Genomic DNA, 20,720 nt, shown 5'->3' on the forward strand with positions numbered 1-20,720 from the left:
TGCTTTGGTTTTGTTAGCTGGTCTGTTTAGGCCATCGTTATCACATGACCTTATAAGTGAGAATTTTCGAATGTAGACTGGATTTAGGAAGGAAGTCAGTCTTAACAAAACGAATTTGTCTATTTAGACTTTCAGCTCTTTGCAATCATTTTCAGAAAAAGTAATCCCGTGCATGATGAAATCTTTCTGTTATCGCCCTAGTTTTCTTTTCTTTTTTCCTTTAATTTAGGGGCAGTCTGGTCACGTTATGTAACACGTACCTGTCGTGTAACTGGTAGATTAGCTATTTGTTTTTTCAGAAATATAGTTATTATTTGTGAGTAATTACTAGTGTTAGTGGAGCTGGTAAAGTTTCAAAATTAAGACCTCAGATTTCAACAGCAAGGACCTTTACTAATTGAATTTAGGCAGGCCTGAATTGGTGATTTAGCTATGCTCCGACCAATGCTTCTAATAGTAAACAGTGACAAATTGGATAATTCACCGCTAAGAAGCACTGCTTTGTATTACTGGCGGCACCGCCACCAAAAACCCCACAGCTTCAGAGAACACACAGAGAGAGAGAATTCTAAAGATATGTGGAAACCAGCCATCAAAATGGGCCTGACACCATCAGTGCAATGTTGATATAACCTCAATAAAGAGAAACGACACAGTATTGCCTCAAAAAATGTGACCGTTAATTTAAAAAACTAAACCAAAGACACTCCGTAATCAAAACCCAGCGACTCCGTTCTATTTCTATACTCTCAGCGAGTGGCCATAAATATATATATTTTTTTTTTCAAAAAATGGCCCCGCTGCTCTCTGCACACTGCGCACACCTCTCTGTACTAGCTTGGCTCTATCTTCTCCTTCTCTCTCTCCATTAACATGCTCTCCACCATTGTCACTCTCTCCTCTAAAAAGAAAGAGGATCTTTACCTAAATACCCTTCTCTCTATATATATTGTTACAAGTGTTAAGCTACCAAAACCAAACCACCACCGAACCAAACCATCACCAAATCATTGAAAGATTCAAAACATTAAAGGAAAAAAAAAAAGGAAAATAAAGAAAGAAAGGTAATGGGGTGTGCACAGTCTAAAGTGGAGAATGAAGAATCGGTGGCGAGATGCAAAGAAAGGAAAATCCTAATGAAAGAAGCAGTGGTAGCTAGAAACGCATTTGCAGCTGGTCATTCCGGGTTCACAATCTCACTCAAAAACACAGGTGCTGCTCTTAGTGATTATGCTCAAGGTGAAGTCCTAGACTCGCATCAGCTCCATGAAGCTCAACCTCCCATTTCTCAACCTCCGCCACCGCCTCCGCCACCGCCTCCGATGGAGAATTTTCCACCGCCACCGCCTCCGATGGAGAATTTTCCACCGCCACCTCCTCCTCTTCCTAATTTCTCTCCGAGTCCCATAAAGCGCGCATTGAGTATGCCTGAGATCCCTATGAAGCAGCAGGGGAAGGTTGAAATTGATCCTATTGCTATTGTAGAGGAGGAAGAAGAAGAGGAAGAGGAAGAAGAACATGAGCTGGATCATGAAAGAGCTCATAAAAATAAAGATTTAACTGGGTCGCAGCGGGGTCCACCTAATGGGAAAGTGGGACCTGAGGAAACGCCACCGCCAACGCCGAATGTGGCGTGGGATTATTTCTTTATGGTGGATAATATGGCAGGGCCGTCTTTGGAACCTCAAGATGATGTGAATATAAGAAATGAGACAACTTCTGGTAGTAAAGGGAATGTGAGTAGTGAGAATCACAATAATGCTGATGAAATTGATGCGGTTGAGCCTAAGACGCCGGAGAAAGCAGTGGAGGCTGCAGTGGAGGAGGTGAAGGAGAGTAAGAAGGAGAAGCAGCATATTGAGCATTCTAAAACGGCTCCTCCTGATTTTAGGGTGGTGGGAACGACGGCGGTTCCAAGTGTGAATTTAATGGAGGTTTTGAAAGAGATTGATGATCATTTTCTCAAGGCTTCTGAGAATGCCCAGGAGGTTTCCAAGATGCTTGAGGCCACTCGTTTGCATTACCACTCCAATTTTGCTGACAATAGAGGTATGTCTACATTCTCCCATCTTTGGCATCCTTGTTTTAATGCTAATACGTTTTGTTTGTTTGACATCTGAAAGTATGCTTATTTAAGTAGCTTTTTTCTTTTTCATTGTTTCAGATGCTTCTTACTGGTCTTCAAAGTTTTGAAAACTTGAAAACTTTAAGCTTCTTTATTGGATACGCATATTAGTGTACAGTAAATTGAAGCTTAAGGAATTTGCAGTTTTTTGTGTGCTATGAAATATATGCCACATTTGGCATTTGTTATTCCCATTCCAGTATCTACATTTAACAGGTCTTTTTTTTTTTTTTTATGATGGTATTCCGTTTTTTATCTAACTTCATGCTTTACTCTTTTCAAGAGCAAGAAAGTTGGTACATTTAGCAATAAATGATACTTTTTTAATTAGTGCACAAGGGCGAAAATCATTATTTATCCCAACTCATATACTGGAAAGGTTGTCCATTGTTCAGCTTAAAAAGTGGGAATCATCTTCTGCCAAAAGTTTTCCATTGAGTTTTGGTCTTATCTTTTGCTAAATGTACACTTTTAAAATGGCAGGATATGTGGATCATTCTGCTAGAGTTATGCGTGTTATCACATGGAATCGGTCATTCAGAGGTGTACCCAATGGTGAAGGTGGCAAGGATGAACTTGATTCTGAAGATTATGAGACTCATGCTACGGTTTTGGATAAGTTGTTAGCATGGGAAAAGAAACTCTACGATGAAGTAAAGGTACATTGCATTTAGGTTTATTTAATCTCTTCATAGATGCCCTTTTCTCAGTGCAGCTGTTACTTGTGCTTCTTAATTGTCAGCAAATAAGAATCCTTGATTCACAGAATTTAGAGTTCGCCCTCTTTTAGGATTCTACACATGATAACCTTCAAATTCTTTGCATGGTTGGACTATAAGTTTGTGAATGGGTTCATAAATGTTAATGCATTTTGGTGAAGTTAGTTGTGCAAAGCTGGTTTTTTTCATGCATGTTTTATGGGCACAATAATCATTTGCTGAATCTTATTGAAGTTTGCTTCATGTTGACTAGCAAGGGGAGCTAATGAAGCTCGAGTACAGGAAGAAAGTTTCTCTGCTGAATAAGCAGAAGAAGCGTGGTGCTAGCGCTGAAACTTTAGAAAAAACAAAAGCAGCTGTAAGTCATCTGCACACGAGATATATAGTTGACATGCAGTCCATGGACTCAACTGTTTCGGAAGTCAATGATATACGTGACAAGCAGTTGTATCCAAAACTCGTTGATCTTGTTGATGGGTATGTTTTAATTTAGAAATTGCAATTGTGAACTTGGAAGTCCCCCCTTTCTTTTTCCTTCCGATGATGGTTTCTGAAAATCTATTACTGCATTTATTAAATTTGTTTTACCATGCTGTTTTAGTTATACTATTTTGGTTGCTCATGTACAACCCTTTGCATACCTATTTCCAACATAAAATGTTTATTTAGAATTTTTTTGTCTATCCCATACCTATGTCCAAAGTGTATTTGCAACAGATTCCTTATTCTAGGATGTTTGCATTCCCACTTCTAGTTGAGGAACCCTTACTTTTCATATTTTCCTTTTAATCTTTGGGGGTCTGAATACGGATACTTCACTAAGTTTCATCACCCTCATATATGTAATTTTCCTAGTGAGTTGTCTTTCTGGTGTAAAATATGTAAAGCATGTGGTAATAGGTGGTCTTTATCCATTTTGATCTCACGTATCAGGCCTTTGCATTAGTATTCTCTGTGTCTATACTCATGTTGGGAAAACTTTCCTTTGTATATACTGTGACTAGTCCTCATAACTCCTTTGGCTCTTGTTCTTTTTTTTTTTTAAAAAGGAATATTTATTTTCATTTTAATGATGTCAGAATTTGATTTTCCTTAGTTAGATGATCGGTATGTGGTTGCTTTTTAATTATGAAACACCTTTTTATGGATCATATATGGGATCATGTAACTTTAAACTCTTGATCTTTACCTGTACATTCATAAAACACTTAAAGTGGAATCTGATTACGAGCACACATCTCATCTCTGTTCTTCAGGATGGCCAAAATGTGGGCAAGCATGCGCGTGCATCATGACAGCCAGCTAAAGATTGTTACAGACCTCAAGTCTCTTGATGTCAGCCATGCTGTCAAGGAAACTACCAATCACCACCATGCTCGCACCAAACAACTTTATAATGTTGTGCAAGAATGGCATACACAGTTTGATAAGCTTCTGACCCATCAAAAGCAATACATTCAAATTCTTAAAAGCTGGTTGAAATTAAATCTAATCCCAATTGAAAGCAGCTTGAAAGAAAAAATATCATCACCACCGAAAATCCCAAATCCTCCTATACAGGCTCTCCTTTATTCGTGGCATGACCATCTTGAAAAGCTTCCAGATGAGGTGGCTAAATCTGCTATCTCCTCATTTGCGGCTGTTATAAAAACCATAGAATTACATCAAGAAGAAGAGATGAAGCTGAAGGAGAAGTGTGAGGAAACCAGGAAGGAGTTCTTGCGCAAGAACCAGGCATTCGATGACTGGTATCAAAAGCATATGCAGCGAAGAAACCCTACTGATGAAACAGAAGCTGATAGAGGTGAGGATGCAAATTCAAGGGATCTAGTATCTGAGAGGCAATTTGCTGTGGAGAGCTTGAAGAAGAGATTGGAAGAAGAAGTCGAAACTTACCAAAGACATTGCCTTCAGGTCAGAGAGAAATCACTTGGAAGTTTAAAGATTCGGTTACCTGAGCTATTTCGTGCAATGTCAGACTATGCTTATGCCTGCTCTGATGCTTATGAGAAATTGAGGGCCCTCACCCACTCCCAGAGTTCATCTCGTGGACATCCATAACAGTGTATGCTCTGGTCAATTAGTAAACTACTCCTAAGTTAAATTATAGTCAACTGTAGCTTCTACATGAGACAGTATGTCTTGGTAGGATGCTGGAAATATTTATTTCTTGTGTGGGAAAATTTTGCTTTTATATAGCCCCCCCTATACGCCTCTGTGTGCAGGTGTATTATATGTAGTGTGATCATGAAGAAGGGGTAATTGGGTAAGTCACTTTTGGTTAGGGCTAAACTGAAAGGAAGCATGGTGCTTTTAGCAGGGTGATTGTAATGAAAATTCCTTTGGAAAGTAGTTCATTTCCTTCTTTTAGTTTCCAATCCAACTAGGCTAAATTTGTATATCAAATGCATAATGAATTTGAAATCCTGGAAATCACAAAGAAGCTGAAACTGAATCCTTCAAGCCATTTTCTGTGAGGTTATATTTCTTTGAAGGTTGCATAAAACTGTTTGCCCCTATATTTCAATTGCAAACACAATTTTTTCACCCTCTGATCACCTTATGGTAGCTATATTGTTATTAGGCTGAATTAACACCATTCAGGAGACCACCTTTAAGAATCACAGTAAGACCTGTATTTGCTTGCTCTGTAGGTCTCTTGGAATACTATGTGTATGAACTTTGCTTTATGTAATGACTTTGTTTTTGAAGAAAACTAATCTCACTTTGTTAACCATCATTCTTGTGTGAAAGAAAGATGGGAAGAAACTCTAGGTTTTGTTTTTGATTAGAAAGATCGTATATTTTATAATACAAGCTCTTCTCATCTTCATAATCTTCACATGATTCTTATACTACAGTTTGTCGTTTGTTTAAACCATATTTTAATTAACTTGCAATCACATTAGGGTAACGTACATTATTTCTTCCATCTAAGAACTTTTAGAAGAAAAAACAAATGCTCTTATTATAGGACAAGAAATTCCACATTCAAATTGTTCTTGTGATTAAGTACTCCAATCTACCATGTACAAATGCATGTTTTCACTTTAATCAAAACTAGAAGTAAATGATTCCAAGTTCAAAATATTCTTTATCATTAGATAAATTATTATCTTTAGAATAATAAAGAAAAATAATCTATTTATTAATTATCAGATCAAATGATCTATGCAGTGAACATAAAAGTTAAGTTCAAATCTTTTTCAGTTTTAATTTATTTTCAATTTTCACATATAGAAATATAAAAAAAAAAATTATTACAGCTTATTTAGTTATCTCATAAAGTAAACTTTTTTTGACGAATTTAAAATTAATAAATATATTTTAATTATCTATTATGTAAAAGAGATTTACAAAAACAATTTCTATTAGCAATTTATCTATTGAATAGAATCCCAATTCATGAAACCTAACAATTTTGTTTGTTATAAATTGGAATAAATATATAAATAGTTGGAACCAAATTGGTATATTTCTTTTTTAAGATGTATGTATATGAAAAAAATAAAAATAAAAATAAAAATGTAGACTTTCAAGGGACACGCCGCTCGCAAAAATAGACTCTTTCGGCGGTCTTACTTTGACCTCTAAACAAATTTTTTTTTTCCTTTAATTTCACTATAGTGTTTGCTGGCAATGGCATTTGGGGTCTCTCTGTTTCTAATTCTATGGCTAAAACCAGGTGGGCTTTGAGCCAGATTTTATTTCTCCTTTTTCATTTTTCCCTAATTATTATCATTACTTCTCTCTTTTTCATGGTTCGAGCCGCCATTAATTTAATTATATAGTGCTAAAAGTTTAATCAATTTATGAATATTTTATTTAAATTGAGAAAGTGTTTTATCATTTAAAACTAGATACCTGCACCAAAAAGAAATATGTAGTTTAGAACTTTGATCTTTCAAAGTGAAACTGATGACAAAGGGTACCAAATATAACAATGGGAAAAGAATGGCCAAGTGCTAATTAATGTGAAATCATCAAATAAGATTTTCCATTGAAACCAGCGGACAAAAGAATTGTCTTCTTATCATAATGGCTCTGACGAGTCCCTACTGCCTTTTTTCTTTCTTTTCCATTTTTCAACAGCTGATGCCATTTCTATATATTTCCTAGAAAATCACCAGTAACTTTCCTGGAAAAATACACCAGCTGATTAAGCCGAGTTTAGTTATGGATTTGTCAAAGAAAGCCAAAGCAGTCTTTTATATATATATATATATGTATATATGGTCTTTTTCAGAAAAAGAAAATATAATTTATCTGTTATTCACATCATTAAGTCACATGTTGATTAGTTGCATATATTCTTATATATATAAACCCTCCAACAAGAATAGTCTCAAAGCTATAACTTGACCACCTCCAATTATAATCCATCTTCTGCAGTTTATGGCAATCAGCCTCAAGAAATTGCGCAGTTCTTCATACAGAGAAACTATCTATCTGGGTAGGAACCAGTCACACAAAGCAAAGGAAGAAGCACATCCTAATAATATTAATAATAATAAGTGGGCATGGCATAGGCTTTGGAGAAGAATCAGCAGAGAGAAGAAGAAAATATTTAGCAGTGTTCCTGTCACATTGCAAGCTTCTTATGATCCTCAAGAATACCATCAGAATTTTGATCATGGAACAGGATGGACCGAGCCAGATAATCTTTCCAGATCCTTCTCAGCTAGATTTGCTGATCCTTCAGTTTCAAAGTTGATAAAGAACAGCAGTGTCAGATATGTTCGGGGAGTTTGATAATGATGATGATGAGTTTTGCTTTCTTTTTTTCCTTTATGATCTCTGAAGCCAAAAATCTCTTAACCTTGATGTTCATAAGTCATAAATTTTTTCCTTTTTCTTTTTCATTTGCTGATCTCCATTGTTTTTTCTTGGTTTGATCTTGACATTTCCTGCTGCTCCTTTTGCAATGTTAATTTGCTAACTACAAGAACAACTTTTGAGTGTTCTGCTGAGGCACTGCATAAGATCCTCATGAGTTGGTTCTGCATCTTTTGCAATCCTTAGACTCAAGAATTACGTAGTCTTCTGATACATTAAACCACCGCATTTTCAAATAATAAAATTAAACTCGCTTAATTCGCATATCAGCTGAGTGAGAAAATATTTAGTGAATTTTTCTTTTTCTAAATTAAGTTTTAGAGATACAACAATTGAGCTTTCAATTCAACCGGCGGATTCGACGAAATCCAAGACTATTAATTTTTCTAAATTAATTTTTCTTTTTCTAAATTTTTCTTTTTTTTTTTTTTTTTTTTTTGAGAAAAAATAAACTGAAATATTTTATACTTTTCCTTATAACTCTGCAATGCATTCAGTTGCAGATCAAGATGCTCGTCTTTTTCCTATTCTCACGTGGAAGACAACATGATGAAAGCTTAGAGAATCTTGCAGTTTCATATTCTAGCCCTTTTGTTTACAGATTCCGATTTCTTCTTTTGCTTTTTTTTTTTTCAGTTATAATTTGGATCGCTTCATCCTTTATAACATTGAATTTGATGAAGCAAACTCTACATAATGTTTGGACAGGATTTATTTTAGAATAATGCAAGAAGAAGAAGGAATTGCAATTGCTCAAGACAGTGTGAATTTCGTAGCATTTGTATTCTTTCAAAGATAATGAATTTTTAATTTTTTTTTTTTGGCGTATGCTTCATCATATTTTGCCAACTAACTGAATCTTGAAAAGCATCCCATTCCGATTGATAACATCACATGTCAGATTTATGGTATGCATAACGAAACAACCTTACATGCTTTGTGTCATTGCTCGGCCTCTCTGGCAGCTCTTAGGTTTTGGTAACTTAGTATCCAATTCCAACATTACATCTCTGCGGGAGTTATTGGAACAGATTAAGGTGCCAGAGGAGTTGAAGAATCTGCTACTCTATTATGGGCTAATTGGACAGCCGAAATCAAGCCTTGCATTCTGATACCAGACGGACAGCTGAATATAGAGCAACGGATTGTTTCCAAGCATGTTCCCTGTGCAGTTCCACCTGCTGATCATCGGTTTTGTGGCTACTGGAAGTTACATAGCAGCAGCTGTGAAACCGACACCCTTGGCAATTGCTGTCCAAGAAGGTTTGAAACTGGCCCACAAGCTTCGGTTGGACAAGTTTTATGGTAAGTCAGATTTTTATTTCCCTTTCTTCCTTAAAGTTTGATTGTTAAGAACTGTAAGGACTTGTTGTGTTATTTGTTTCTAAGACCGGTTAAGTTTTTAAGTATTGATAGGATATTAGTTTTGCAGCATGAAGCTGCTGCTATGGCAATCCGTTGTGATTGACTGTGGCTAGCCTCAATAATCTTTACTTCTGTTGGAATTTAATCTGCGAATGAGATAATAGTATTAAACATAAATTTAAAATTCTTTTTAGTTATTTATCTTATTTGGAAAAATTTATCATTGCTAAACTTCGATTCCTCCTTTTAAAAAATAATGCAATCATGACGTGACTTTGCCAATAAATCTGTGCCATTGGGTTCTTGCAGATTATTTTACATTTTAAGTAAATCTGATAAGCTAAAATGAAGCCATATCTAAGAAGTGTGCACCCTTCCAAGCCTAACAAGATCAACTGTTGTTGTTAAGCATGAAAAACACTCGTGGAACAAATTCCATATCTAAAGGCTTTCTTCCCTGACACAGTTTGGTATTATTCAAATGTAGCTTCTTACAGGAACTGCATCATGATGGCACAGCAATATGTTATTCTCACAGTAGATTGTTGAAATTAACATTCCAGATTATTACTATCACTGAGCTAGATAATTCCTTGAAGCAGAAACTGAAGTAGCTCTTCTAGTGAAAAGCTTCAAATAGAAATTTGTCCAATTCTTAACTAGGATGAGTTGCAGACAAACAAGTTCTCTGCATCGTGGGAAATTATGTTTTCCTGTCATTCTGGACAAGAACGAGAAGTTTCTTGTCGTTCAAAAACTTCAACAAAAAACATTCATGGGGTTCAGAAACAACAATGACGAGTTCTCAGTTACAACCACGTAACATAAGCTGTTTCCTTGTCTTTCACTTCACTCATCCTCTCACCCCATTTTCCTCCTTTACCATGATACAGCGTTTACAGACAAAAATAGTATAGCTGAGAATACATGAAAAACCTTCAAATTAGTTTCTGAAAATCCTTATGATATGTTAAGCACTTGCCAGAAATTTTATTGCTTCACCCTTGTTTAGTTACTGTGTTTCTGTTTGCTTCACCATTATGTTTTTAGTTCTGACTCCTATAAGTTTCAGAATATGGAAAGCAAAAGGGCTTGAGGAAGAGTAACGGAATGCTCCATCAGGTTCCTTTTCATAAATAAATACCCCCCATACTCTCTCTCTCTCTCTCTCTCTCTCTCTTTCTCTCCACATGTATATTTGGCACCAAAAGATTGTCTAGTTGCAGACTGGTAAGGTCTGTTGCAGGGAAAGAACCCAGCAAGTAAGAATATGCAACCTGCCTGTTCAGGTAATATAGCTTTTATTATTGACAGTCATCTCATTCTCTCCTGTTTCGGTAAACTGATGATTGTTAGCCTCTAAATTCATGGTTGCTTATTGTGAATATGTCATGCAAAGGAATGTTTGAGATTCATTAAAAATGAACCTTATATGTTAATGTATTTGCTCTAAAGTTATGCTTTCTTCAAAATATAGATGGGCGTTAAAACAGGAAAACTACTAGGAGAAGCCGAGAATAACAGTTTCCAAAGAACAGCTGTTTCCTTTCTCCTAAGTGTATGCATAGCTTCCTATTGCCATTAAAGTTGTTAAAAAATTTCTGTATCTAGGCTTTAAAATGTGCCCTCTGCTGAATATGGATGGATGCTGCATTCTGATCCTTTGGATAATACTCATCATCAATTCCATTACCTGCTAATTAAGTACCTAAGCCAAGTCTATAGAGACAACAACCAGCCATTCAAAGAATCTAAGAGTACTTGCACAGCCCTGTCCCTCGCAAAAAAGCAATGCATATGACAAATCAGTTTTTCATATAAATTTTAATTACTCATGTCTTGATAGAACTTTGCACTATGCTTCCAGCAAAGTAACTTTTAAGAACTTCGAACAGAGAACCCACAGTGCTGCGAGAGGACCTAGGAGATTTTCTAGACCATCAAAACCATGAGTTCCCGCATGCTTCAGACTTAAGCAACCATCCATGCCAATTTTCGCACTAAATTCAGGGACTTAAAGCTGAGTAGCAAATAAAGCAACCATGGGAGTTGATGCAAAGTTATGCATCAGAACACAAATAAATGAAACTTTGAAATTTAAGATTTATTGATATGAGGTTTGTGGTTCAATTTAGCTTGAATACCTGTTAACAGGTTTGGAAACAATAAGTATCCCCCATCCCACCAGTTCTGTCACTAACAAATGAGGAATAATTTGTAAGGCTGCAATTAAGTTGGTTTATTGGCTGCGTGCTTGCATGGTGGTTGCTGATTTTGATTCTTCAATTCATTTCCAGCCACAAGAAAGAACGCGGTGTGCCTGAGAATCGCAAGGATGCCCATTAATATACAATAAAAGGAATGAAAAATGGATGGATAAAGATGCAGTTGGATAATATCCATGCCTGAAAAAATTCATCATTATGGTTTTGGAGTCATCGTCAATCTCAGTAATACTGTCCAATGCCTTCTGCATATGATGCAACCATCTTTCTGCAGCTTGGCGTGTCACAGGAAATGGTCTGTGGCGACCGATCAGTGCAGGGTGGCCTGCCAAAGTTGCAAAAGAAATTATCATGAGACCACTGATGTCAAATTTGTAGCAGAACATTCAAAAATTAAATGGACACAATTTCAGTTTCTTAGATTTCATTCTTGAAATGAAATTAAAACAACCATAATTGTGGTAAATAGCAACTAAAACATTCATTTCTTTTTTTTCTTTCTGGAAGTCACAAAGAGGTGTTTAAAATGAATCAACAGCTTGAAGTGATAAGGGGTTTTTATATTAGCCTTTTAAGTTGACTAACAGAACCAGAATAATGTTTAGCTCATATTAGCAAAAAGAGAAAGAGAGAGTGCAATCAATAGAAAAGTCAATGAATAAAATTGCAAACCTTTCCTCTGAGAATAAAGAGGAGGACCTCCCATTCTCTGCACAAAAAACTCAAATTGATTTTGGATAGCTTCCTCTTTCTTTGAATTAGCAAAAATAGACCTAAACCACTCTTCTTCTTCGTCATCATATACCCTGTTGTAGAAATTGGTGGAGAGGTTAATGAAGCTTTGGAGGCCGAGTTTCTCATACAGATTGGTGTTGTCAATAGCGAACGCGTCGGCTGTGTCAACTCCGCTCCATTCAGAGGCTTTTTCTTGAAGCGACTGCATTTCTTTTGCTTCTTCTTTCTGCTTTTTTGCTAGTGCTCGTGAGCTATTGGGCCGGCTACAAGTTGATGGTAAACTGGGACTGTGTGCGATGGGTATATATATATATATATATGTACACAGGGGTGCTTTGCCGTGGTCACGTGGTTCTCACGCTTTGAGATTCCATTTGATTGGCCTTTGAAGCTGGGGAAACCTGTGGGCTTATGTTCGTGGATTGTGATCATAGAGATGGTGGTGGTGGCAGTAGTGGTTTGGTCCCAGTCTCTAATTTTTTAAAGTGACTCTCTGATTCTTCTTTTGTGCTTTCTGATTAGATTTAGATGGTGCCATCGTGACGAAATAATGTTGTTAAGATTTTGGGTCAGTTCTCCTTAAGAGTTCCACTGTCCTGTTTATTTTTTTATTTTAAAAAACATAATTTTTATTATGGAAAATAATTTTTTATTTTATATTTTATATTTTTTAAAATTAATAGTTTTATTTCTTTTACCAATTAAAAAATAAAAATTATAAATATTAATCAAATTAAATATATAAAAGTTTATAATGCATTTATTAAATATAAAGTAAAGAACGAAATTTGATTCTCTTTATATAAAGAGCCAATTGACACTCTTTTTTTTTTTGAAAAGTCTCTTTATTTTATTTAAATAATAAAGAGTGTATTGAACAGTATTCTTTAAAATAAAAAATTTGATATATATAAAAATTGATTAAAAATATTTTAAATTTTACTGATTCAATATATAATACAAATTAAAAGAATAAATGTATTAAAAATAAAAATTAAAGATTATAATAAAATTAAATACAGTAAAATCTCTTAATAGTGATATTTTATATAAAAATAATATCTATGTAGTAATAAAAAAATTATTTGAGCCAGTTATAAGTAAAAATAAACTCTCACTGTAATAAATTATGAATCTTTTAAATCCCGCCTTCAAAATATATTTTTCTATATAGTAATATTTATATATATATAACTTTTAAAAGATATATGACATGTTATATTTTATCTCATCAATCATATTTATATAATATAATAGTATATTTATATATTTTATTTTTGAATCTGTCATTTCGATAATAAAATTAAATATTAAATCTAAAAAATAATTTTAATATTCAAATTTCTATTAAATTATTACCTCTTTATATATGACTCTGTAAAAACTATATTATAATAAATAATAAACTATTATAAATTAAATAAATTTTATAATATTTATTTATTAATTTAAGATAATATAGTTAGTTAGACTAATTAAATATATAAGACTATCTATAACTAAATTTGATAGTTAATAAAATAATTGAAATGTTTAAAACTAAAAAAGTAGTACACCAAGATAAATATTAAAAATATTTTTAAAAAGTAAATAATTTTATAATTTTAATATTATTATGACTCGAGACAGTAATAATATTTACTCGAATAATGCAATAGAGATATATTAAATTAAGAATAAATAATAAAAAAAAATTTTATGGATGTTTTATTCTATCACCATTTATGGAAGGTTAAACCAACACAATAAATATTGTTATATGGAGAGGTTTTCTTGAAAAAAATCAGAAAAATATGTATTACACGTATAAAATCTGGAAAGATATCAAACAAATTTCATAGTAAATTAACACATATAATAAAATTTAAATTAATTTAGTTAATTATTATTTTGTCATAATTCAATGGCCACCTCAGTTTCGATACTAAAATTGTGAGGCCCAATTTGATAAATAGCCCCACATTAACTGATTGTATAAGTTTGGCCACTGTATATCCGACGGAGTGAAATTGCGCGCAATAGATTTTCCCTAATCCTTTCTCTTCCCAAATCTCCCTCTTTTTATTTATACTTTCTCTACAAAAATATAGCGACTTTCTCAATCTATACAAAATACAAACCCTAACTTCTCGAAGTTGTTGTAGAATTTTGTGTTGCAGATACGTAAATATTAACATTCTCTGATTCTTGATTGCTGGAGTATGGTAGCTGCAGAAGTTGATACAGTGGAGAAAGAGCGAGTCAGGAAACGGCCACGGCTTGCCTGGGACGTGAAGCCATCTGAACCAGAGGTTAGGGTTCGGCTCTTTAAGGGTTTTTCTAAAATTAAAATGTTTTAGGGTTTTTAATTCGTTAATAACTTAAAAGAAATTTAATTAAAAAAAAAAAAACAGAGAGCTTTTGATGATTGATTTTATTGGATGGATGTTTGTAGGTGCAAAGGGCTCTGGCTATTGTTGGAAATGAAGGGCCCACCACAAGGCATGCTTCGCCTCCGAGAAGGGACGATGATCGTGAGGGCCATTACGTGTTTAATCTTGGAGAAAATCTTACCCCAAGATGTAAGGTTTTCTTTCAATTTTAACTCTTTTATTTGTTGGCTTTTATTTCTTTTGCGTATTTGAGCATTTTCTTATTGGGGGTTGAGTTATAATTTGTTATCAATGGTACTTAGTTTACTATTGCTCCGTTTGGTTTTTCTATATGTATTTCATTGGAAAATAGGTTGTGAAGTGAAAATCATGAAACTTTTTTTCTTATATTGACTGTATACAGATAAAATACTCAGCAAGATGGGTGAAGGTTAGGAGCCAAGTGTTAATGCTATATCTACAAAGATCTTAAAATTTTTGTGATTCTGCTTGTGCCATTCAGCAAACTGCTAGTGTTGTAGGCACTTTTGGCCGAGTTTTGGAATGTTGGGATCGCCAAACACGGGAATATGTGGCAATCAAGGTAGTTCGTAGCATTCGTAAATATCGTGATGCAGCAATGATTGAAGTTGATATACTTCAGAAAATTGCCAAGAATGACCAAATCAGTACCTCACGGTATATATTTCTGGGTTTCAGCTAATAGAATTGCACATGCTCATTCTTTCATGTTTTCTCATCCTCTTGCTTGATGTTTTCTTTTGTGTAGCTGTGTGCAGATTCGGAACTGGTTTGATTACCGCAATCATATATGTATTGTAAGTATGCCAATCAAACCTGTCATAGTGTTCTGATTTCTTTTTATGGTGCCAGTTTTCTCTTAGGAAATTGTGATGGACTCGATTTACTTTCAGTGGTCAAAGGAGTGACTGGAAACTACACCATAGTTAACAGCTATATATACAATCTTTCTGGAGTAGTATTGTGTCTCATTTTCTGTGGTTGTCCTTGTTAGTCCTTGAAATACCTAATTGCGCATGGTTCTTCTTTTGCCTTTTGATTCTGTTGTGTTTCTCATTTGGGCCTTTATCTCATTGACTCTTTAAGATATCATATTATGATTTAGTTTTTTTAATCAGCTATGGCAGTTTAAGTGTGATTTGTCTGCATTGAGCTCATTCATCCAACTGAGAACTAAGCAGAAACCTTCCTTGAATGCATTTTAATGGTGTTACCAGGTATTTGAGAAGCTTGGACCAAGTTTATTTGATTTTCTAAAGAGAAATAAATACTGCCCATTCCCTGTGGATCTTGTGCGGGAATTTGGACGTCAGCTTTTGGAATCTGTAGCATGTGTGTGGATTGTCCTTGCCTCCTGTTTTATCACTTTTTGCATCTGTCCTGATGGATCTTCCCTTTTTGTTTCTTATCCTGTGTTGTTTATCCAGGACAGGATTGCTTTTGTTTTTCCATCCCATTTGTATAACGCTTCCTTTTCTATGATTTATCATATCTGGCAGATATGCATGATTTACGCCTAATTCACACTGACTTGAAGCCAGAAAATATACTTCTTGTTTCTTCTGAATTTATAAAGGTCCCAGGATGCAAGGTATTTGGCCTTTCACAATGAAGAAATAATATCATTTTAGCTTCGGGTATAGACTTGGTTATAATATTAAAAATTGCTTGAAATGGAACAGAGGAATTCTTCAGATGAAACACATTTCAGGTTCTTGCCAAAGTCAAGTGCCATTAAGCTGATTGATTTTGGTAGTACTGCATATGATAATCAGAATCATAGCTCCATTGTTTCTACAAGACATTACAGAGCCCCTGAGGTTATTCTAGGTAACTAGCTTTTGTGTTGGCAAATTAAAATGCACTTTCCTCTTTGTTCGCTTCTATGCTTGTCATGCTCTGTGTCAAACACACTATGTCTGGTGATTAGCTGGGATAAGTTAAAAAATAATTTTTATATCAAGAGGGAAGGTCAGAATAATATTCTTTACAGGTTACTAGGTTTTAAGAAGAAAGGCAATTGTTACATCTTGTTTCCTGTGAGGCTTTGCACTTCACAGACCTTTCCAACTTCTTGAACCTCGACCTTGTGCTTGTAATTTTTTATTTGGAATCGTTTAGTGTCTTTTACCTATTGCTTACACTATGTTATGATATCGCTCATCACATGGTCTCCATATGTTGTTTTGTTTAGAGATTTTAATGTTAAGTTTTATAAAGTTTGTGGATTTTATATCTATTTTTTGAGTTGTTTGTCATTTTAGGGTACAAACAAAACACTTATTTTTTTTATCATGCTTTTCCTATTGACATTTATACTGACTATATCCATGATATGAAAAATCTGACTTTTGCATGATAAACTGCATCTCCTGTAGCTGGAAAGAGGTTAATCAATGAACTAAGCATATGCGTTGGATATGAAAAAGTGTTTGCAAAATGGATCTGTTGGTTGATGTCTAGTTGTTTGCTTGGAATAAGACTTAAGACATGGGTTACTACTATTTCAGGTTTCATGTATACATTTAAGAGTTGGATTCATTGCAGTACTTGACAGGATCTTTGTTTCACTTTTCACTTTTTTAAGCTGTGTCTGTACTTCCCATTTGTGCTATATGCTTCAAGGTTTCCCTGGGTCAAACGCCAGCTGTTCTATATTCACATGTTGTTTCCTAACTCCAGCCATATTCTTATGTTGTAGGTCTTGGTTGGAGTTATCCATGCGACTTATGGAGTGTTGGTTGTATACTTGTTGAGTTATGCTCGGTTAGTCCTGCATGCATGTCTCTGTATCTAGACCAACTTGGTCCAAATTTCGAATTCTCATCGTAGGCACTTGAGCTGAGGAAACTTTTGATTCAGGGTGAAGCACTGTTCCAGACACATGAGAACCTGGAACATTTGGCAATGATGGAGAGGGTATTGGGACCACTACCAGATCACATGATTCGAAATGCTAAGTAGGTTTCTTCCTAAAATTAAAGAGAGGAACTTGGTATCTGCACAGTGATGGTTGCATGTGTAAAAATTTATTCGTTTGCAAAGCCTTCCTGATGTGTATAAAAAAATAGAGTTGTGAAGAATACATTTTTACTTTTATTTCACTTTTGGGAGCTGCCAACTGGTAGACATTACATGTAGCTCTAGGTGCAGATCAACAAGTGGTCAATATTTATCACCACTGAAAGTTGTATCATGCCCCATTCATTGATCTAGCTCACTGCATGATTGTTCAACTGCTAATGGATCCATAAATTAAATTTGCATTTTCTCTGGTTATTTGCAGCCGGGGGGCTGAAATATACTTCCGGGGAGCTTCAAGACTGAATTGGCCTGAAGGAGCAGTTTCCAGGGAGAGTATTAGGGCAGTGAAGAAACTTGATCGTCTTAAGGTTCTTTTCTTCTTGTTTTTTTCTCTCCAAGTGTTTTTTTTTTTTTTTTTTGGTTCTTGTCATGATGGTGAATCTTAACTCTGATGGTCATTGGTATTGAAGCAGGATATGATATCTCAACAAGTAGAGAGGTCAAGAACTTTACTCATAGAGTTGTTGCACGGTCTATTGAAATATGAGCCATCAGAGCGCCTAACAGCTCAACAAGCTCTTAATCATCCATTTTTCAAGAATCTTACTTGAGGAACCTATCCTGACCATGAGTTTCTGTTGATCCCTTGTATTTCTAGAAATATTTTAAAAAAAATCAATGGAAATGTTTTTTTCTTATGTGAAGGGAGTCTCTGCAACATCATATGATTTTTCTGATCAATGGTCATCATATGATTAGCTTTGCCCAAAATCTGAAATGATTTTCTTGTGATCAAAATGGCTTGTCGGGATGCAGATGTTCTTTTCATCTTAATTTAGTCAGTAAATTTGATAGAGTCGATTCTCTCTCTCCATCAAAAGATTAAATGAGAATAATAATATCTGAAGCGGGATATTAATTGTTATTTACTTTGAAGAGAAGAGTGTTGAGAACACTAATTCCTCAAGTGTGGATTAAAGAGTGAAGCTCATTGGAACAATGCAAGTATCCCATCTATGAATGTATTCCTTGACACCCTGAAAAGTCCATATGATACTACAGATTTTGACTACACAGTTAAGATAGCACCAAATGAGCGTCAATTGTCAAAAGCTAGCACTGGGGCTGATGTGGAAGTTGTTGAGGCGCTGTCATTTGCGCAGAAGAACCAGTTCCTTGGCATAAATTGTAGATACCACTTTCAAATTTGAAAATGTCACCAGTAATCTCTACAAGAGCATTCTCCATTCTCAAACCTATGAAATCTGTTGGCATCTCTCACCACAAATGCCACTTCCAAAATCTTGGATAAACCCTTGATGAATTGATGGCAATCAACACAAACTCTCAAGTTCTTGAAGACACGAATCACCCTTCCACCTCCTTCCCAGCCACCACAAACCAACGCCAACCCAATTGCCAACTTCTCACTGTGAACTCTCAAGCTTTCCTCCTTTGATTCCTCTTCCACATCACGCAATGCATATTTCATCCTGTAACCATAGCCTAATTCTTCTTTCATCCTCGTCTCCATTTCTTTTAGAACTTGATGTATTTTCTCTATGACTGGGTGTGTGTCGTCTCCACCATAAAAGAAGTGCACCTCCTTGTCAATCTCTACCCAGCTACGCCCTGCTTCTTTCTTCAACCTCTTTGTCTTCGCCAATTCTCTTATTCTCTCACACTCGTTCCAGTAACCAGCATCAGCATAAATATTTGACAGCATCACATAGTTGACAGGATTATCACCATCTAATCTCAAGAGAATCTCACCTACTTCTCTCCCCAAATCCAAGTCTCCATGCACTCTGCATGCACTGAGCAATGTTTGCCATATCCCTATATTTGGGTTTAGAGGCATACTGTATATAATATCCTTAGCTTCTTTTAAGCGCCCAGCTCGGCCAAGGAGATCAACCATGCAAGCATAATGCTCCACTCTAGCTCTGATCCTATGATCACTACAGAGCTTAGAGAAGTATACTTGACCTTCTTCAACTAGTCCAGAATGACTACATGCTAAGAGTACAGCCAAGTAAGTAACATCATCAGGTTCAATATCATCAGATTGCATCTTGTTGAAGAGACAAACTGCCTCTTTGCCAAGACCATGCTTTCCATAGCCAGTGATCATGACTGTCCATGAAATCACATCTCTTGTTGACATTTCAGCGAAAAATCTCTCTGCTTCATCTATCACTCCACATTTGAGATACATATCCACAATTGAATTGCATACTGATAAATCAGAACCAGATGGGACTTTAATGGAGTAGGCGTGCATTTGCTTGCCTTGCTCCACAAGTGCAAAATCAGCAAACACGCCAATCATGCTTGACAGAACAAACCCATCTGCTTCAACGTCACTCTCTCTAAACCGCCTGAACAGGCTCATTGCATCTGCTAAGTTACCTCCGTGAGCATAACCAAGAAATAATGCACTAAATGATATCACATTTTTCTCTTCAATCTGACTGAATACTCTCTGAGCTTCGCACAACTTACCACATTTTACATATTGATCAATAAGAGCACCTGCAATACTAGTTTTAATCAAATAAGGGAAACCGCTAATGATCAAGAAAGAATGAATTTGGGATCCTTCTCTAACTGCAGCAAGATCGCTACAAGCTTTCAATGCGCTTGTAAGTGTGAACTCATCAGGTTCTTGCCCGTCTTCCAGCATTTCTCGAAACAAAACTACAGCTTTCTCACCAAAACCTGCAATAGAGTATCCCGAAATCATTGAATTCCAACTTATAAGATTTCTAACCGGCATAAAGTCAAACATGCAAGCAGCTTCCTTGATTCTTCCACACTTCGAGTACATATCAACTATAGAATTGGCCACCACAATCACTATATCATTACCAGATTTCGTACAGTTAGCATGAATCTGCATCCCAATATAAGGACGATTCAGCATACTACTCGCTTTAAGATTCATTGAAAATGTGAACTCGTTCGGTTTCACGCCAGACAGTCCCATTTGAGTGAATAAAAATAATGACTTTTTAGCATTACCATTCTGTATATATCCACACATAAGAGACGACCAAGAAACCACATTTCTTTCCACCATTCTATCAAACACAGCACAAGCAGCATCCACTCTACCACATTTTCCATACATATCTATAAGATCATTACTCAGCATCAAATCAAATCTAAACCCTTCTTTTATTACAGCTCCATGAACCTGTACTCCTTGATTAAGTAACAATTTTTTTGAACAGCATCGCAAAAACTCCGCAAGTTTCTGCCTTTTACTCAAAACCGAACAGGGTGATCGGTTCAT

General features: G+C 35.4%; 4 protein-coding genes and 1 long non-coding RNA gene across 6 annotated transcripts; 3 read left to right on the forward strand and 2 right to left on the reverse strand.

Moving 5' to 3' along the window:
• Positions 1–762: 762 nt before the first annotated feature.
• LOC8271224 (protein ALTERED PHOSPHATE STARVATION RESPONSE 1) lies at positions 763–5,214 on the forward strand. The gene is made up of 4 exons (XM_002516538.4): positions 763–2,049; positions 2,609–2,784; positions 3,098–3,321; positions 4,101–5,214. The coding sequence occupies exons 1-4, from the start codon at positions 1,068–1,070 to the stop codon at positions 4,903–4,905; spliced, it is 2,187 nt and encodes a 728-aa protein (XP_002516584.1). The 5' UTR covers positions 763–1,067; the 3' UTR covers positions 4,906–5,214.
• A 2,386-nt stretch (positions 5,215–7,600) lies between these two features.
• On the forward strand, positions 7,601–11,369 carry LOC112534454. The gene is made up of 2 exons (XR_003078742.2): positions 7,601–8,985; positions 10,118–11,369. It is a non-coding gene; the product is annotated as an uncharacterized LOC112534454 (long non-coding RNA).
• On the reverse strand, positions 11,129–12,509 carry LOC8271227 (two-on-two hemoglobin-3). The gene is made up of 3 exons (XM_002516541.4): positions 11,943–12,509; positions 11,451–11,595; positions 11,129–11,365 (listed from the first exon to the last, which is right to left on the reverse strand). Exons 1-3 carry the CDS (start codon positions 12,211–12,213, stop codon positions 11,275–11,277), a joined length of 507 nt encoding a protein of 168 aa, XP_002516587.2. The 5' UTR covers positions 12,214–12,509; the 3' UTR covers positions 11,129–11,274.
• Positions 12,510–13,964: 1,455 nt separating this feature from the next.
• Positions 13,965–18,120, forward strand: LOC8271228 (serine/threonine-protein kinase AFC3). 2 transcript variants are annotated; one of them, XM_015717634.3, is made up of 12 exons: positions 13,965–14,296; positions 14,440–14,566; positions 14,781–14,807; positions 14,899–15,055; positions 15,147–15,195; positions 15,616–15,730; positions 15,898–15,989; positions 16,081–16,228; positions 17,100–17,164; positions 17,261–17,358; positions 17,685–17,790; positions 17,893–18,120. In XM_015717634.3, the coding sequence occupies exons 1-12, from the start codon at positions 14,207–14,209 to the stop codon at positions 18,031–18,033; spliced, it is 1,215 nt and encodes a 404-aa protein (XP_015573120.1). In that variant the 5' UTR covers positions 13,965–14,206; the 3' UTR covers positions 18,034–18,120. The 2 variants fall into 2 exon arrangements, with proteins under 2 accessions (XP_015573120.1, XP_002516588.1); XM_002516542.4 differs by having other exon boundaries at positions 13,974–14,296; positions 17,896–18,120.
• A 290-nt stretch (positions 18,121–18,410) lies between these two features.
• Positions 18,411–20,720, reverse strand: LOC107261053 (putative pentatricopeptide repeat-containing protein At3g15130). The gene has a single exon (XM_015717633.3). The coding sequence runs from the start codon at positions 20,718–20,720 to the stop codon at positions 18,639–18,641; it is 2,082 nt and encodes a 693-aa protein (XP_015573119.1). The 3' UTR covers positions 18,411–18,638.

The sequence above is a fragment of the Ricinus communis genome, chromosome 3 (assembly GCF_019578655.1).
Source record: "Ricinus communis isolate WT05 ecotype wild-type chromosome 3, ASM1957865v1, whole genome shotgun sequence".
Lineage (NCBI taxonomy): Eukaryota > Viridiplantae > Streptophyta > Magnoliopsida > Malpighiales > Euphorbiaceae > Ricinus > Ricinus communis.

Coding starts and splice junctions, on each gene's coding strand:
- LOC8271224 (XM_002516538.4), top strand. CDS start 1,068: ATGGGGTGTGCACAGTCTAAAGTGGAGAATGAAGAATCGGTGGCGAGA. Junction 2,050..2,608: donor CAATTTTGCTGACAATAGAG/GTATGTCTACAT, acceptor TTAAAATGGCAG/GATATGTGGATCATTCTGCT. Junction 3,322..4,100: donor CTCGTTGATCTTGTTGATGG/GTATGTTTTAAT, acceptor TCTGTTCTTCAG/GATGGCCAAAATGTGGGCAA.
- LOC107261053 (XM_015717633.3), bottom strand. CDS start 20,720: ATGAACCGATCACCCTGTTCGGTTTTGAGTAAAAGGCAGAAACTTGCG.
- LOC8271227 (XM_002516541.4), bottom strand. CDS start 12,213: ATGCAGTCGCTTCAAGAAAAAGCCTCTGAATGGAGCGGAGTTGACACA. Junction 11,596..11,942: donor TCTTTATTCTCAGAGGAAAG/GTTTGCAATTTT, acceptor CAACTTTGGCAG/GCCACCCTGCACTGATCGGT. Junction 11,366..11,450: donor ATAATGATGAATTTTTTCAG/GCATGGATATTA, acceptor TGCGATTCTCAG/GCACACCGCGTTCTTTCTTG.
- LOC8271228 (XM_015717634.3), top strand. CDS start 14,207: ATGGTAGCTGCAGAAGTTGATACAGTGGAGAAAGAGCGAGTCAGGAAA. Junction 14,297..14,439: donor TGAAGCCATCTGAACCAGAG/GTTAGGGTTCGG, acceptor GGATGTTTGTAG/GTGCAAAGGGCTCTGGCTAT. Junction 15,731..15,897: donor GCTTTTGGAATCTGTAGCAT/GTGTGTGGATTG, acceptor CATATCTGGCAG/ATATGCATGATTTACGCCTA.